General features: G+C 44.1%; 1 protein-coding gene across 2 annotated transcripts in view; it reads right to left on the reverse strand.

Annotated features, from left to right (window-relative positions):
- Positions 1–19,237, reverse strand: part of EPSTI1 (epithelial stromal interaction 1) — a 111,946-nt gene that overhangs the window by 85,053 nt on the left and 7,656 nt on the right. For both annotated transcript variants that reach the window (XM_058670698.1, XM_058670697.1), the window contains exons 2-5: positions 7,506–7,564; positions 5,778–5,861; positions 1,583–1,656; positions 820–903 (exon numbers count right to left, since the gene is read on the reverse strand). In XM_058670698.1, the coding sequence (XP_058526681.1) occupies positions 820–903; positions 1,583–1,656; positions 5,778–5,861; positions 7,506–7,564 (301 nt within the window). The remainder of the gene's footprint in view (positions 1–819; positions 904–1,582; positions 1,657–5,777; positions 5,862–7,505; positions 7,565–19,237) is intronic.

The raw sequence follows: 19,237 nt of genomic DNA on the forward strand, positions 1-19,237 counted from the left end.
TTTAATTTTATTGGAAAGGCAGATCAGATTTATAGAGAGAAGGAGAGACAGGGAAAAAGGACCTTCTATCCTCTGGTTCACTATCTAAACGGCTGTGATGACTGGAGTTGAGCTGACCCAAAGCCAGGGGCCGGGCACTTCTTCCAGATCTCCAATGCAGGTGAAGGTCCCAAGGCTTTGAATCATCCTCTGTTTTTCTAGGCTGTAAGTAGGGAGCTAGAGGGGAAGCAGAGCAGCCAGGACATGAGCCTGCACCATATGGAACCCTGGTACTTACAAGGTAAGGAATTAGCCATTATGCTGGACCCACAGACAAGTGTTTTTAAGAAAAAAAATTTTCCCAAGTCCCAGAAGGAGTATCAAAATCAAAACATCACTTTTTTTTTTTAGTTTTCAGGCTTTTTAGAGTAGATCATATCACTTATCCTCAGGTACAAATCCACGTGTTTTAAGCTATCAGAAAGGAGGCACGTTTGCCTATAACACACTTACTCTGGGGAGGTGCATGTTTGACTACAGGTATGGCCATATACTCACTGTTTGCCTTCCAGCCAAATGCACAGCTACTGCTTGGGTCAGTCCCCCAAGGAGTGACATGGTGTGGTGACTGAGAACTCAAGCTCCAGGGCCAGTCCACTCCCTAGCCGCAGTGTTGGGCTAACTGTCTACACTCTTGAGTCACTTTCCTCAATTACTCATTGGGTAATGAGGATCACCCATGCTGTGAGGATTCAATGAGTCAAGTGGAGCACAGTGTCTAGACGAGAGTCTGGTATGTCGCACGTAGTGAAGGTGGCCTGGGTCAGCCCCACCTCTTACCTTCTCTCTCTGAACTGCCTTCATTTTTTGGAGTTCAGCTTCTTCTGCCTCCTTCCTGATTCTTGCAGATTCTTCTCTTTTCAGCTAAATTGCGTGGAGATTATAGAGGATAAAAAAGCAGTTACATTTTTCAGCCTGAACTTCTGACACACAAAATTATAATGAAAGGTAAATGACAGTATTGTCTCTGCTATAGCTCACTGTGATTGCAGGTTGTTCTGTGGAGCTGCCCAGATCATGCAGAACGGTCAGACTGTCTCCTGCCTATCAATTTTGTAATCTTTCCGTAGCTTCCGTGGTCTGTCCATCTGGCTGTCTGCCTGTCTGTCTTTCTCAGTTTCTCTCTCCGAAGGGAATAGGAGAAGAATAAAATAACTTTTCCAGATTATAAAACTTGTACTATTCAGTATAAAAAAAAAAAAACACTGAATATTGTGAATCTCTTCTGTTCCACTTCCACGACGGGCATGAGGCAAACCAATCCGAAAATTCTTGGAACCAAATCATTCAAACTATATCAGACTTGGATCTATATTCATTGTAAAATCCCCTTCATCAAACTGACTGATACATATATGGTTTGGATAAAAATTCTAGGCATTTTTCTGCTCCCTTCCTGATTTCTTTGCTTTTGACAGGTGCTTTTGCACCTGGTTTAAGGTGTTAGGCTTTCAGTAATGCTATTGTGTTACTTCACAGGTCCTTCGAAATGCTGGCACTCAAATTCCAGGCTGAATTTAAACAAAAAGAAAGGGAGGCTGACCTTGAGCTGGTATTTGGATTGCATTAGTTGGAGCTGCTGCCTCTGCCTGACTTCCTTCTCACCTTGGCTCCCGCCTAAGGAAGGAAACACACGAGCAAAAAGTGAACATGTCAGCCCTTAAGAAATAATGAGATGAGTTCCTTCACCATTTCTACATTCCTGGGAAGAACACACGCCTAGTTCCCTTAATAAGAATCTAAACACTGGTAGTTGCATAAAGGAGAAATGGAGCGGTTCAGAAAGACAAGTCACATTCCTGGAGGTCAGGGCAACCCAACAAAGGTATTTCTGCCATGAACCACTTTTAGGTTTGCTTCAGAGGAGGCCGGGGAGAGCACCCCGAGCCACTGGTTCCCTCTCCCAAATGGTCACAGCGGCAAGGTCGGGAGTCAGCAGCCAGGAGTTCCAGCCAGGTCCCACCTGAGTGGCAGGGAACCAATTCCATGAGCCATCCCCACTTCCTCCCCAGAGCCTGCACTTATACGAAGCTTCAGTCAGCAAGCAGAGCCAGCCAGCCAACCCAGACAGTCCCAACTGAGACACGGGCCTCTCAGATAGCATCTTAGCCACTAAGCCAAACGTCCAACCCATTTGTAGGTACTGAAATGTTTACTTAGATCAACTTGAAGCATTATACTGAACAATAGGAGTGTCTGTTCTGGAAATTCTAGAACATCCTTTCCACTTGAGTATCACTCTTCATGCAACTTGATCAACATGATGACCAATGATGTTTCAATCACCTTATATCTCCTCACTCTATTGTGTTTTTTGTGTACAAATATTCAAGCTCAGAAAATCCTCCAGGGTCTTGCCACTAGGTAAGACTTTATAACCAAGGTTTTAAAAACACAATGGAAATATTCCAGTGAGTATCTGATTATCAATGCTTCATAGTTATTGTTCCTTCTCTGGGTGCTCCAGAGAAAAATGTGGATGCTAGATGATTTGCTTGCTTTCCTTAAAATCCTGAAATCATTTTGATCCAGAAACCCTTAACAGTTTGACAAGGTGAGAGCTGCCACTAAGGGCTTTTTCAGCGTTTATGCCAGGTGAGGACAGGTATCATAAAGGCTCCTTTGAAATAATTCTCGGGCGCATTGGTCACTCCAAATGTCAGTTTTCAGAAGATTTACTCTCACAGAAGAAGCATTAAAACAATGTGTGCTCACTGTAGTTTTTGTAGTTGAAGTGCTAAAGATACCACTGGGACTTTTCTTCTGAGTTACAAAAGCTATATATGGCCCACTTGGGTTTGGCATTTGAGTCACTGTCATGGGGAGTAAGGACACAGAGAAATCAGGAGGACTGTTAGAAGCCTTTTATCTAATGTCACAGCCCCATTCAAGTACCTTCTACAAACACGCCAATATTTTAAAGGATATAGAAATGGGGAAGCATTGAGAATTAGAAAGCAAAGAGACAGCCAGATGTCTCAGCATTTCAGATTTTGTTTAAAATCTATCTCTAAGCTTAATACATTCCAGAATCTTCTACCTTGTGCTGTCCCCACTGCCCATACCTGTGCATTCCTGCAAACTTCATATGACAGAAAGCTGACATGAGATTCCTAATTATTTTCTGCCAACGCCCCAAGACAAACAGCTGTGTAAACTGCTCCAGATTCTAAAGTGAGATGCCTGAGTACTAAACAGAATCCTCCAGAAGGTACCTGAAACCCAGCTTAGAGACTACCTTCAACCTACGAAACAGGGTTGGATTGGTCAAAGAGAGGTGAAACACTGAGGAAGAATGTCTTTCTGAATTCTGAATTCCATCTCCCCTGTCCCTGGAGGAGAAATCTTCACATCAAGGTAAGGGAGGCTTAAGGAAAACTGAGTGGAGACCTTCATCTGCATCCCTAAGATAAACAGTGTCCTACAGACCCATGCTAAGAAAAGTGAGTGTTCAAGACCCAGAGCTTTTACTAATCAGCTGCTCTGCTGGGTTCCCAAGAAGCAGCAGTTGCAATGCAAAGGGCCTAGGTCCCAGAGTTTAGGGAAGAAAGTATACCCAGGGGTTGCCCTTGCTTCCAACCTGATAAGAAAGAACCTCCATCTGCAGCCATCTTGAAGGGACTGTCTCAGCAGGGCTACTCAGAGAACAGTGTGGACCTATCAAAGCCAACAGTGAAGGCAGCATCTATTGTTAGCAGGATGGCTTGACATCTCTAGCAGGAAGACCAGGTGAGAGAGGCGTGACAGGAAGGGATGCTGAGCAGCATAGGGACACCTGGGAAGGAAAACTAGTGGCAGCCCTAGGGCTCAGCACAGTACAGAGCCTTACCTCTCATCTCTCCTTTCCCCTTTGACCCAGGAGGTGTCCTTCTAGGAACATGCAACTCAATTGAAGAAAAACAAATTTAAAAAAAAAAAGATCCAGCATGGTAGCCTAGCAGTTAAAGTTCTAGCCTTGAATGCAACAGGATCCCATGTGGGCGCTGGTTCTAATCCCAGCGGCCCCGCTTCCCATCCAGCTCCCTGCTGTGGCCTGGGAGGGTGGTTGAGGACGGCCCAAAGCCTTGGAACCCTGCATCAAAGTGGGAGATCCAGAAGAAGCTCCTGGCTCCTGGCTTCAGATTGGCACAGCTCCGGCCATTGCAGCCACTTGGGGAGTGAACCATCAGACGGAAGATCTTCCTCTCTGTCTCTCCTCCTTTTTGAATATCTAACTTTCCAATAAAAAATAAATAAATCTCTAAAAAAATTATAAAAAAAAAAAGATTCAGCCACACAGCCCTTCCACCGGCTGGCTGCCTCCCAGAAACAGGCCTAGGCTGGAGCAGGGGCTCACCTCAGTTTCCACTCACAGAGTTCTTTTTTTTTTTAAGATTTTATTTATTTTTTATTACAAAGTCAGATATACATAGAGGAGGAGAGACAGAGAGGAAGATTGACTCACTCCCCAAGTGAGCCACAACGGCCGGTGCTGCGCCGATCCGATGCCGGGAACCAGGAACCTCCTCCAGGTCTCCCACGCGGGTGCAGGGTCCCAAAGCTTTGGGCTGTCCTCTACTTCTTTCCCAGGCCACAAGCAGGGAGCTGGATGGGAAGTGGAGCTGCCGGGATTAGAACCGGCGCCCGTATGGGATCCTGGTGTGTTCAAGGCGAGGACTCAAGCCGCTAGGCCATGCTGCTGGGCCCCCCATTCACAAAGTTCTGACTGGTACCTGTGACTGAACATTCACACTGAAGTGAGATCCTTTGCTGCTGAAGCAGTTGAGTAACTTTATTCTTTGAGAATACTAATGCAACCTAATTCTCACTTCATCCACAGTGCAAGGTGCACAGGCAGCTTGAAGTGTTGGGGGGACGGACAACTAAGAAGGACTGACTTTCTCACTGTGCCTTGCAAGTCAGGCTTGATTATCAGAGAGCTGACACTTGAGATGAATCCTTATCATGAAATGTGGGCTGATGGTGACGAAACAGCTACTTTCACTCATGAAATGATTTCCACATTAGCTGATCGTGAACTCTATCTTGGAAAAACAAGAGCTTCACTGAAAACATCAGGAGTTGGTGGTCCCCAACTCAAGCCATACCCATATTCACACAAGAAGTGTGCGTGGTGTTTAAATCTTCCAGAAGAGCAAAGAGAATGAAGGGCATAAACGCCTCCCATCAGGTGGCTTTGCCTCTGAGTGATCCAGACGTGGGCCCACACAGGCCAGACAGCTCAGCAGAGGGCACCTGTCCCTGTGCTCCAAATTCCCCCTGTGTGGATGACGCCAGGTGACTTTTCCTTTGCACTCACTCTGGGTCCCTAGCTTACTCTCATCTTGCTTTTGAAATGGACTTTCCATTCCTTTTTTTACCCCATTAGCATTTAACTGGCATGAGGAACTTGCTTGGAACAGCCTTTCCATTCCCCCTGCCCAGTGCAGCGACAGGGCACAGGCAGTGCCCAGGTGAGCATTCTTCAGAGTTGATCATCCTAAGGAGCTCTAAATTCTTGGGCAATTACGTCATCACTTCATTCCTGCATAATGGCGGCACCAGACATTTGCTTCTCACAGAAACCAGAAACAATACACACGCACATTCAATGTTTCAGCTTTCAATTCCATCCCACACAGCACAACCACCAACTTAACAATGGGCATTCAAAAAAAAAAAGACACATGCAAGGTGCCAGCAGGATTTCCCTGGCGGCCCTGCCCTTCCCCATTCAGGTAGCCAGTCTGCTTGCTTACCCAGCTGCGTGGGCACCAGGTACACTGGTTTAGCTCTGTTCTCTTCTCTCCACCTCTCCAGGTTCGCCAGCTCTTGCTCAGCAACTAAGCCAGGTAAGAAAAGTCAAACCATCAATGATTAGAACCGACAAGCAGATGAGTTCCTTCAGAGCACACAGTTGCCATCAAAGATCAATGAGCCACGGGCAAGCAAGGGTCCAGCCCCATCCATTCAGGTTCATCTTGGGCCTATGCCTAGGGCATTCTACCAGAATTGGCATAACTAGCTTTCCTACTGAAACAAAGAAATACAGGTTTTCTTTTAATTCTGGCATTCTTAAAACCCTATATCAATTTATGTGAAAGACCTCCTAATGGAAAATATACTGAACATTGGAATACTCGTGCCAGTAAGAACTTTTCACACAGGGGCAAACATTTCCCCCAGAGAATCATTACACCCATATTGTTGTAAGTGATCCTCATGCTTACTGTAACTGTGAGGCACAAAGGTCTGCATGTGGGTGGGCACCTTGCTCCGGGTCCTGACACTGGGGACCCGAGGCAGAACCTACTCCCCAGGGAGCGGGGCTCACTACTCCAGAGTATTCACTTGTGACACCAGGGGGCGCCAGAGAGACATTCATGCCCCTAAAATTTGATTGTTTCAAATGTCCATTATAATGCACATGTGAAAAGAAAAAATGCTGAAACATCTCAAAATCTACATCATACTGAGGCTTCCACTCCTGCTAAGTATTGGAGTCAAAATATTTAAGATGTCAAAACTTGTGAGGTTCTGCTGGCCAAATGCCCGCAGTACTATTGACATGATCAGTGTATGTAAGCCTGGCCGGGGCACACTGCACTCATCCAGATGTACCACAGAGGTACTTCCTGCTTGGGGGAGGGGACCTTAGACAGCTGCCCTCCTACTGTGCCCTTCTGTCCATCCTTGGTCACAAAGTCACATTTCCATCAGTGATCTAATAAACAGAGCATGGGACTTCAGTCCTAGCTCGAATTGTTTGAGCAAGGCTCCCAATATCTGTGTGAACTAAATGAACTTACACTCTCCTTCCTACTCGAAAAGACAACATGCCAACTCCCAGGGATGGCATCTGCATTTACAGAGTCTCAATTGAACGTATTCTGGATATACTAAGTAAGATGTGCTTCCTGACCTCAAGGAAATTCGAATGTATTCCTTGAAACAGAACTACACAAATAAAAACATCTGGAAACTGCCAATAAGTGAACAAAACAGCTGGGGCTACACTGTGAGTGTTACAAAAAACACTGTGAGTGTTACAAGTGTTGAGCTGGCAGAACATAAAGGAAAATGACATTGCAGAGGGATGGCACAAACCAAAAAAGATACAAATCGTGACACGATCTGTTTGGTATCTCACTTGTCTGTTTCAAAAGTACTCATCAAGGCATCGACAATCCGTCCAACTTTGCAGAGACGAGCTCTGTATGTTGCCAAGACGTGCGTGAAACTGCCCCAGCCCCCCACAGAAATGAAAAAGAACCAGGAGTTCTATTACTACAGAAGAGAAACTGATTCACAAGTGTTAACCACAGAGTAACTTTAAAGACATCATTAAAACTGGCAAAGTTTAAGCCTCTGATGAAAACAGGTGTATCTATATAAATCAGAAAATAAAAACACTTCAGGCCTAAATGTCACCAACTGTAAACAAAAAAAAAAGGTATTCTAAATGGTAAATTAATAAATATACATACTCCTTTTTATCTGATTTCGCCGATTTTCATTTGGTGGTATCATGGTGTATGCACCTGTGCTAGAATGAAAAGAAAAACAAAATTTCTGATTATCATAAGAAAAACTAACAAGGACCAGCCGGCAGACAGGTACTACAGAAGGTAACACTCTTAAGGCTCAGGTCTGTCTCCAGGACCTTACAAACTAATTGTCAAAACAAGACAAATGAATATGGACAAAGAGGGGCACCCCAATATGTTCTCAGAAAATGTGATTAAGTTTATCTTGGTGCCAAAATATTTTGAAGTCCATGTCAGTTATTTTCATTACATGAATTTTTCAAGAATTATTTGATGAAGACCCCTTTGTAGCATGTTTTTCAAGGTTCCGGAACACAAAAGCAAAATTATCTTTTAACCTCATTTTCCATGAACTTTTTGAAGTGTGCTTTCATAAAGTAGTGATGTGGTTGGTCACTGCTTCGCTGGTCTTGTAGGACTTCTTTGTTCCTGTAGGCGGTGTGGTGGGTAAATCCCGTGTAAATTGACATTCTTTTCCTTGTGACCCACATGGGAAGGCACAAACCATGGGTGCATTCTTTGTTCAGGCACGCAGACAGGCCACCTCCTCTTGCTAATGCACCAAAGCAGTCCAATGACCAAAGTCTCAAGCCATTAGGCTTTGACTCATCTGGGCACAGAATGAGCTGGGCTAGATTGACAGGTAGTCTGTTTGTGGCACAGTGCCTGGCATAAAGTAGTTGCTGACCTGAAATGAGGCCACAAGCCCAGCCAGTGCTGTGGCAGCTCTTACTGATGCGTGAAGTCCCACAGGAGTATGAATACTCCATAAAGCAAAATTACAGCACAGCAACAGACTGCAGCATCAACATAGGTACAGTTTTAGGGGAAATGCTACAGATAAACACAACCAGCTTATAACCATATATTTTTTTCTTTTTAAGAAAAGCCTCCAGAAACTCTTAGAAATCCCTTTCTTCAACCTGGAATGTACAATCTCAAAGCACAAATTAGTACAGATTGAAGCGCAGAGACCGAAAGTGCCGATTAACAGAAGCCTTTTGCTCCGTAGCATATTCTTGTCCTGAGAGCCTTCAGCCAGCTTCAAGCCAGACTTTAATTTTAGACTTGTAGACGTCAGGTGTGCAATCACTTCTGCATGCATATGGGACTACCGGCTGTCCAATTACCTAGCGTTTATCAGCAGACATTGCAGGGGTAGCCTAGCATGCATACAAACGTTATGAACACAAAGCTAGGAGACTGCCACTAGATATTAATCCCCTTGTTTGCTGCACATATCTTAGTTCACACTCCGAAAGGTTTTTCACTCTTCAATTGCTAGCGCTTTACAGGGGCTTGGGTGCTGCAATTTCATGGGTAGGGCCTGGAAACTGGAATATGATGCAATGGCGAGCCATTCTACAGAGCCTTAAAGCTGAATGGAAGACATGGATTTTTCAGTGTCAACCACGATATTACTATATACTTGTCAATGCCCACTAAGGCTCTGGTATACAGCTTCTCAACATGCTAGCAATTTGTGACTATTCTGCATGTATGTAGCTCTCAACCTTTCTCATCAGAATCCCCTGCAGGACTGGGTAGGTTCATCAGCAGACAAAAATTTCTAATTCAGCTCCTCCACTGTAAGGTTCATTAACTTACTTTTGGTTGTGTCTGTGTGTGTGTGTGTGTATGTTTTCATTTCTATTTATTTGAAAAGCAAAGAGACAAAGATTTCCCATCAGCTAGTTCACTCATTAAATGCCCACAACAGCCAGGCCAGGCCAGGCCACCCACAGCCAAATCCAGGTCTCCCATATGGGTGACAGGGACCCAGTTACTCGGACCATGACCTGCCGCCCTGCAGGGTCTGCAATACAGGAAGCTGCAATTGGGAACTGACGTAGGACTTGAACCTAGGCACTCCAAAATGGAATATGGGTGTCCCAATCAGCATCTTAGCCACAGCCTCAGATGCCCGCCCTGATGCTGATATTCTTTTTTTTTAAAAAGATTTATTTATTTTATTACAAAGTCAGATATACTGACTTTGGAGGAGGAGAGACAGAGAGGAAGATCTTCCGTCCGATGTTTCGCTCCCCAAGTGAGCCGCAACGGCCAGTTCTGCGCCGATCCAAAGCCGGGGGAACCTGGAACCTCTTCCAGGTGTCCCATGCGGCTGCAGGGTCCCAAAGCCTTGGGCCGTCCTCGACTGCTTTCCCAGGCCACAAGCAGGGAGCTGGATGGGAAGTGGAGCTGCCGGGATTAGAACCGGCGCCCATATGGGATCCCGGGGCATTCGAGGCGAGGACTTTAGCTGCTAGGCCACACCACCGGACCTAATGCTGATATTCTTGAACAAGGTATGATATCGTAAGAATCCCCTCTGTGGATGAAGCAAGCTGTCTGCTGGAGTTTGTATATGATTTGTTCCCAACAGCATTCAGATAGAGCTTTAGTGTGCAATGCAACAGTGTTGAGAAATGGAGGGCCAGTAAGACGCCTTGCTGTCAGCGAGACATCTATCTCAGACAGGATGAATGGACACCTCACACCACTGGGTTAGGTCTCTATAGAGACTAGACGAGTTACCACAAGAACAGCTTATCATAAAGTGAGGCCAAACCACATGCTGAGCCTTTTGCACACGTTCATTTCCCTTGTAACTCTCTATCATGCTGTGAGGCAGTCACAGGCCCCTGGAGACTCTTGTACCAAGCTGGTTGTAACTCACAGCCAATCACCACGAGCCAAACAGCCTCTTTCCTTTACATATGGCCTTGCATCAAAAATGCTCTTACAACCAGCTTAGTTAATATGGAAATTAGATATTTATTACCTAATACAGTATTAGGTATTCATACCTAATATGAAAATTAGGTATTAATTAATCTTTGATAAAAACTCAGAGGTTGAGAAATGTGCAAAAACAAACAAACAAAAAAACCATAACACTGGCTAGTTCAACAACAAGCCTGAGATTCAAGTCTAGAATTATTGACTAAGCCCAGTTAGCAGTCTGCAGCTAACTTTTCAGCTCAATGTAAAAAGCATAACATTGGGCTGTTTTTTAATTTTAGCCCCTCGATAGATTTTCAAACAAGGAAGCATTCTTAACTGAGCATCTACTATGGACTTTGTCATGTTAGGGAATAATTGAGAGTAAAGAAATTTTTTTTTAAATAGACACCACTATCACCATAATTCATACTGAAATTAGAAAAAAAAATTTTTTTTAAACTAGCAGAGCATACCACAAGGATATCCCAACAAGGGATAAAGGAGGATGTTATAGGCAGAGTCAAGGCAGAAGAGATTCACAAAGGAATGTGAACAGTAGGCAGGTTGCATAAAGGGGCTAAGCATTTGACACAGCGTTTAGCTTAGGACGCCTGGGTCCCGTACTGGAGTGCCTGCTACTCTGAGAGGGAGCGGAGATGCATCAAGTAGCCTGTCTCTCTGCCACCCGCAGGATTGATTTCCAAGTTCCTGGCTTAACCCGGCCCAGCTCTAGCTGTTGCAAGAATTTGAAGAATGAAGGAATGGATGGAAAATCTCTTTGTCTCCTTCTCCCTCTCTCTCTCTGAACCTCCTTCTCTCCCCACCCCCGTGTCCCATCCTCTTCTCTGCCTTTCAAATAGCAATCACAATAAGGCGAAAGGGACCGGTATTGTGGTCTGGCGAGGCCAGCCTCCACATGGGGCTCCACACCCAGCATGGGAGTGCCAAGTTCAATCGCAGCTACCCCGCTTCCTACCCTACACTTGCATAATGTGCTTAGGAAGTAGCACGTGACACCTCAAGTGTCTCTAACCATGCTGGATACAGAGCTTCAGTCTGATCCAGTCTTAGTGGATGCGGCCATTTGGGGAGTAAACCAGCAGATCTAAAAATCATTCTGTCTCGATCTTCTCTGTGTCACTCTGCCTTTCAAATAATAAAAAACAGATCTTCTAAAAACTAAGAAAAATATAAGAATAATTCAAGGGGAAAAGATACCAAATTGGCACTTAAAGAATAGGATCTTGAAGCCAGCGTCACACTCAATAGGCTAATCCTCCACCTTCAGGCGCCAGCTGCTCCACTTCCCATCCAGCTCCCTGCTTGTGATCTGGGAAAGCAGCAGAGGATGACTCAAAGCCTTAGCACCTGCATCCATGTGGGAGATCCTGGCTTTGGATCAGCTCAGCTTTGGCCATTGAGGCCATTTGGGGAGTGAACTAGCAGATGGAAGAGCTTTCCCTCTCTGCCTCTCCTTCTCTCCATAATATGCCTATCAAATAAAAATACGTTTTTTTTAAATCTCAAAAAAAAAAACAAAAAACAACCCCACAAAGGATAGGATCTTGAAATGCAAAGGTATTTCTTTGCCAGGACTTTGCTAAGCGTAGCTTCCAGGTTCACAGTTCTCTGTTATGGAAATTTTGGAAGACATTTGCAAAGAAAAATCAATCGGCCAGTCCACAGTATCTAAATTGAAGCCTAGTAACAGGATGCTGGAATTTTAGGAATTGGATCACAGCTCATGTATGGTCTAAGCGATATGTTGCAAGGTACTTAGTACAGGGACATGAGAAGAGGGAAGATATCATTTAGTCCTGAAAGTACAGGTTTTTAACCAAACTCATTTTAGCACAACTCTAAAAATGGCCCCAGTAATAAATATTAATGGTAGAGAATTTCTTGGCAAGCTTCTTCTCCATGATTTATTAGCTGAAAATATCAAATCCAAAACATTATAAATGAGGCCAGCATGTGGCATATCAGGTAAAGCAATTGCCTGCTATACCAGCATCCCATGTGGGTGCAGCTTTGAGTCCCAGCTGCTCTACTTCCCATCCAGTTCCCTGATAATGCACCTGGGAAAGCAGCAGAAGATGGTCCACATGCTTGGGCCCCTAAAACCCTGTGACCCATCTAGAACATTCTCCAAGCTCCTGGCTTCCGTCTGGCCCAGCCATGGCCACTGTAGTCACTGGGGGAGTGAGGCACTGGATGGAAGCTCTGTCTTGACCCCTTCCTCTTTGTAACTCTGCCTTTCAAATAAATAAATATATATTCAAACATTTTTTTTTACAATCTCCCCCCGCCCCCAAAAAAGACACTGCCAAATAATTTGGCTTCTATTTCTCTTGCCCTAGGAAGATAAGCTCATGTTTCAGGATAACACTTCTATTTTTTTGCATAGCATGCGGCAGAGCGCGATGCCTTTATGGATAAAAGCATTCATCCCTCTCAGCTTTGCCTTGACATGAACAGTGAGCATAATTTATTAATGTTTGCAGCCAATTAGTTTCCACCCACAGCAAAAGCCTTTTCTCTTTTAACCTCCGTGACATCCTTCCCAACAGCCAGGCTCTCAAAGCTGCTGATTGAAGCAAGCCAACTGCCTATTTTTAGGATTCCGGTCATTTTCTGATTAAGCAACATGCAAGCTGCTGAAATAAATGTATATTTTTGAAAATGAGTCTCCTTTGATCACCTCATTGAGGTTTAGTGAAAAGCTTGGGTCTGTGAGGTGATTTTCCCTTGCCGACAGCGCACGCTGAGCGAACACAGGAACGGACAGCGCAAGACAACGCACAGCACGTTTTCGCTGCATCATAAAAGAATAAGAGATATTTAAGAAATGCTTTTTCTTCTGTGAGAAACCTCTTGAGTTACACAACTGCACAACTTTTCTATTGTCTCATCAATAAGCACTATGGGAAAGATGCTATGTTGAAGTTATAAAAAAAAATCTTGGCTGGCTGAAAGTATTATATAAATCCATCCCCTGGTGTGTGAAGACTGTACCAGATGTAATTTAAATTTCTGACTAGGGACAACACTGGTTTGATTGAAAAAGAGAGGTTAGTCGTGAGCAAAAAAAAGGGAGGGAGAAGCAGAAGAGACAATTACTGATCATTTTCTCACAGGATAGTGGACATGTAAAGGCTACTGCCCTACAAAAAAAGATTGATTTTTTTTTGCTTACAACTCAACAAATCTTATCCTTGGATATGTACAAACGGTGGGGAAGCAGGTTTTTCAGTAATCAAAGGCACTGAATATGTTTCCAATCGTGTAATTCCACGTTGGTTTTTGTTACATGATCTACACGGAGATGAGTCTAAGATGTTGTATTTCTTCAACATACATAAATAATGAAAGCTGTGGAAAAGAAAGTAAGAAGAATTCACACCAAAAACACCAAGGATACACATGAAATACAGTATTATAAACTCGGCATCTTTAAGAGGTCAATAGAATAGAGATGGAAACTGGTAAAATATTCATACCTACAAAATTTCTAAAGGTTTTTTTCTCGGTTAACAAAATGATACGGGATTCCTATTTTGGGAGGAGTCAGTCTGGAATCCAATTGGACTCTACTTACAAGCTAATAAGGTAGCCAGCTATGGTTTCACCGATACTGGCAGAAGATATGGGATTCCTGGGTCAGGGGCAAAGGAAATGATTACCCAGGCCACAGCACGAGCATCGACTTATTTACACGTGTTCCCTTTGGCCAACAGTCTTCTTGAAGCAACACAACGAATGTCGCCTACATAGCTCAGAAACACAGCTTGGATAGTCCACCATATTTACAGAATATTAATAGGTAATTCTTCATCCTGGAGTGAGTATACCTCATCTCTCAAGGTTCCCAGCTGGAGAAAACAACCCTGAGGAGACCAAGCTAAAGACAGCTGACAAGTATCAACTCTTGTCACAGCCAACAAAATGTGTGAAAAAGCGGTACAGTGAGAACTGTCTTTCCTAACAACAGAATATATAGAATTAACTCTCTGTTTAAGAATGACTTAATGAGAGCCCTGCTCGGTAGCCTAGCAGCTAAAGTCCTCGCCTTAACCGCGTCAGCGTCCCATGTGGGCACCAGTTCTAATCACAGCGCCCTGCTTCCCATCCAGCTCCCTTCCAGCGGCCTGGGAAAAGAGTCGAGGATGGTCCAAACAAAGCCTTGAGACCCTGTCCCCGCGTGGGAGACACGGAGGAGGCTCCTGGCTTCAAACTGGCACAGCTCCGTCCGTTGTGGCTGCTTCAGGAGTGAACAGTGGCTGCCTTGGATACCAACCTCCGGCTTCGGACTCCAGCTTCCTGCTAATGCATACCTTAGGGGGAGCAGCAGAGATTCATGCAGTCGGTACCAAGTGTGAGGAGGCCAACATCCCATCTCGGACTCAGCCCAGCTTCCTGCTTCCTGCTTCCCCTCCCCACTGCTTGCGAGATTCGCGCTTCTCCGGTTATCCACCAATGAACTGTAACCTCACCTCTCACCTGAGAATCCCGCCGCCCAATGTCTCGCAGCCTCTCCCCCTAGTCCCCACCCACCTGCCTGGACTCAGCACACAGTCCCACAGCCCCTCTCTCCTTCCCGCGCTCTCTTCCCTTTCTTACTTCGCTCTCCCCCGTCCTCCTCCATCTTGTCCTGCCACCATGGCAGATGTTTCCCTTCCCGTTCCCCCTCTTGCCCCGCTCCCGTTCCTACCCTGTCGGAAACAATACCTCATCGGAGCTGGGATTTTGGCTTGCGGTAAGAAAACGTGAACAGAGGACCTGGCTGTGGGAATTAGCTGCGTGTAGCAAGGTAAGAACTTTAGAAACTATAAGTGCGTTTTTAAAACCTAACACCAAGGCTTTGGGCATTCTCTACTGCTTTCCAGGCCATAAGCAGGAAGCTGGATGGGAAGTGGAGCAGCCAGAAATAGAACCAGTGCCCATATGAGATCCTGGTGCCTGAAAAAGGAGGACTTTAGCCACTAGGCTACCGTGCTGGACCCCCTCCTTTATATTCCTAATAAGCCTAGAGCTGATTATGTCCACACACCCTAAGCATTAACCTCAGGGTTACCTATAAACAGAAAACTAAAACATTTTTTGAAAGAATTCTTTTTATTGCTTCCTTCAAATTCTGGAAGAAGCGTTTTCCTATGAAAAGAAAATTTAGAAAATCTCTTTCAAACCATTTAAAAATCACTTACATCCCATCACTTAAAAGTCACGATTACAGTTTTCCTTAAATGAATTTCCACTCAATCTGTTCAACATATAGAGGCATACTTACGAAAATTCACAGAAAGAGGAATCAAAACTTTGGAAGAAAACTTGAAATCCATGTATAGAAGGGGTCTTCATGGAAAATGAATATTATGGGGAAAAAAAAAACTAATATTTCCCAAAGTAGGAGTGGAACACTTGCTATGAGATAGCAAAGACACTACAGTGCGTACTCCTTCCCAGCGAGTCACAAACCAAGTCCGTGGATTCCAGAGCCTAAATTCCAGGCTGCTGGACGTCAGAGGCTATGAGGAGAAAGCAGCCACAGGCGAGCTACCGTTGCTCAACCTCCCCATCCTCTCCCAGCCACAGACCCGTGTTCAACCTGCTGCTTAACACCTGCCCACAGCAGCTTGCCTTTTACCTGGAGACCACCAGCCAGATGGTGGCGCTGTCCTAGGAGTCACCGCATCTGTGGTTGCCCTGCACAACCTCATCAGCAGCAAGACCCGTTAGGTAGGATGCTTTCCCGGCCCACTAGCAGGGAGCTGAATGGGAAGCGGGGACACCAGAGAAAGAACCTGTGCCCCAAGAGAATCCCAGTGTGTGCAAGATGAGGACTTCAGCCAGTAAGCTACTGCACCAGGCCCACTTGACTGCTATTTTTAAGAGTACAAGTAAACTGTTCTACACAACGACTCACAGTCTAGATTTAGGCAAGGATTCTCTCGTCATGGTTTGATTAGGCTGAAGATTTTAGGGGAAAGTCTTGCATAAGTAGATATGAGGAATCTTCAAATGGTTCATGAAAAATACAGATTATGGAAACTCAATGCATGGATTTTAAAACTTTTTTTTGCAAGAGCATAATATTTTAATTCTCGTTCTCCCACGAATATTTCAAAGTTCCCCTGTGTTATCTAAGATTATACATGAGAGCAAGAGTTGTTTCCTATATGACTAAATAATAAGCCAATATGAAACAGCATCTTCTTACAGGACAGAAAGTAATCATATTTTAAAAGAACGAATAAAAAGCGACAATACCCACTCCTACCTATACAGCCCTCTGTCAGTAGTGCAAACCAGTGAACATTTCAAGGGCTGTAGCGTTTTCTATTTGGCACGAAGAGTCAAAGGAGTTAACCCAGACCTTTACAAATAAAATGCTTGCTGCTAAGCTCTTTGAAGTGTTTATTTCTAAGCTGTGGCATTACAGAAAACCTTCACATTTCACATGGTATGAAATGCTTGCAGTTTCTTAACAATTAGATATTCATTTACTCTTCCCACGGGGGGAGATGTTAATAAGATTTTTAAAGGAGGAAACAGTATAAAGATTTCTTTAATTTTTAAAGACTGATTTTATTTGAAAGAGAATAGAGTTCTTAGAGCAGGGTCTCGTGTTTTCTTACAAGATGAAGGAGCTTTCCCAACAGCACAGGAAAATAAACACTGAGCAATAGCAGCCCCTGAGTTTTCATGAGGTTGTATGTCTTTACTTTAAGACATGGTTTCCATGGATTGGCCTTTTAAGTCTCCATGTTTCGGGGTGCTGGGGCCTGATTACAAACATTGCTGAACAAAGGAGCCATAACGGGCCTGTTCCTTGATATAGAACAGACCATTTCCATGCTGTCTTCTTCTTTTGATTATTTTTCCCCTGAAGCTTTTGTTTTGGAGTCAACCGTATTCTGAATAGATGCAATTAACCATAACAATATGCATAACCTACAGCACTTGAGCGACTTTGAAGCAGGGAACCTTACTGTGTAATTGAACAAAGTGACATTTTTTTCTTATTTTTGCTATGCTTCTGCTGAACATTGTAGGTATGATGTGTTTTCAAGCTTTCATCATCCTGTTGATTTATTGTTTCGCTGTTTCAGTTGTCAGAGCCATTTTGAGAAATGTCCATTCATTTTTGATGATACTGTATTTGAACAAAAACATTTGCTCCCCAAGACTTGGCGAACTGCAAAGGCATACTAAAGAAGAACATAATTTCTACCCTCCTGAACAAACGGGAAGGTACACTTGATTCAATCAAACTTAAATGTCTTTTCTTTCCATCCACTCTAACAACCGCTTTGCATGCATAGAACTGTGCTTTTCAAACTGTAGGTGGTAAGCCACTAATGGGTTATGAAATCAACTCATTGGATTCATTTTTAGTGAACAAAAATAGAACATGTCAGAGACTATCACACATAGTAAGAGTGAGAATGGTCTTGTGAAATTTTTCTTCAGTTACATATACCCTCATATATGCTCAAATGTATACTTGATCATGCTGCCAAAAATAATTGCTCCCTGCAGGTCATGTTCAGAGATGTGAAAAATTACCCGAAGTCATTATGTTGCTAAGGTTGCCCAGAAACAGTGACATTGAACAAGAAAGCTGTTCTAACAGAAGGTCACCAAGCCCTCTGTCATTTTGGAAAAGCAGCAGAGAAAAGTAGATCCCCACAGAAACTTGGCTCTTGCAAAGGACTTTGCTCTGCAAAACATTTTTAAAGCTGCAATGGGCTTCAGGACACACAACTGGAAAACATTAGCACCTTGGCTTTGGAGAGAACTGAAGAAGCTCACTGTGACCTTCCCCTATTAATTTACCTGCTAAAGAAACAAACAACAAAAAAAAAGAGTTCTCTGAAAGTAAATCAGATGCTGGTGTGGGTGGTTGGCAACGATTAGCTTGCAATACCTACATCCCGTACCAGAGTGCCTGGATGAGCGCTGGCTCGCCCACTTAGCATCCAGCTCCCTGGGAGGCAGCAGCTCATGGCTCAAGTGTGACTCCCTTCCACCCACAGGGGAGATCCAAATTGGGGTCTGGGCTCCTGGGTTCAGCGTGGCTCACTTCAATGGCTGCCAAGAGATGGAAGATCTCTTGTAAATTAAAAAATTAAAAAAATAAAAAATAAAGCAAAATTGGACTAGATCATATGTGAGCTTCATTTCAGAGGCATCTTTCCTATGCCCAGAGGAAAAGAATGAAGACCCAGAGATGCAAAGCAGAATCCAAGAGGCCTTACCGGGGTTCTCCAGATCATAGGTCCTATTGACCGATTACACTTCTACCAAACCTACCGAATTAGGTCTTTACCAAACCTAATTAGAAACACACAGTTTTCCTTGTTCCTTTGGTCTTCTTTTGAAGGTTCTCATGTCACATGAAAACTTATACTAGATAAACGTATAGGTTCTCTGGTTCTCTCCTTGTTTGACTCCTATTATAGGATTCTCAAAATGAATGGTTAAGGAAAAAAAATCCTTTCTTCCCTAAAGCTATAAATAAAGTAATTTACATTACTGTTTATTACATTTTCTTCAACTTACTCAACAGCTCTTTTCTTGATAAGAATGTAAGACAGCTGAAAGGACACGAACGAGCTGCCCCACGATTCGCTCTCCCAGCTCCGTGTCATGTCCAGGATCCCGACTTCAGTAACAGAGCCAGGTTCTAGCGCTGCTCCTGTAACGGCTAGTGACTGTTACTTTGGTCTGAGTCTTCTTAGGGACTCCCCGTTTAACTACTTCACATCACAACTAATTTTCTTTGTCCTAGTACAGTCTCCCAATGCTTTGCTACATTGCTCATTTCAAAAACAAGTCAAGGGCCTGGCACGATGGCCTAGCAGCTAAAGTCCTCACCTTGCACGCACCAGGATCCCATATGCGCACCGGTTCTAATCCTGGCAGCCCCCACTTCCCATCCAGCT

The sequence above is a fragment of the Ochotona princeps genome, chromosome 12, assembly GCF_030435755.1.
Source record: "Ochotona princeps isolate mOchPri1 chromosome 12, mOchPri1.hap1, whole genome shotgun sequence".
Taxonomy (NCBI): Eukaryota; Metazoa; Chordata; class Mammalia; order Lagomorpha; family Ochotonidae; genus Ochotona; species Ochotona princeps.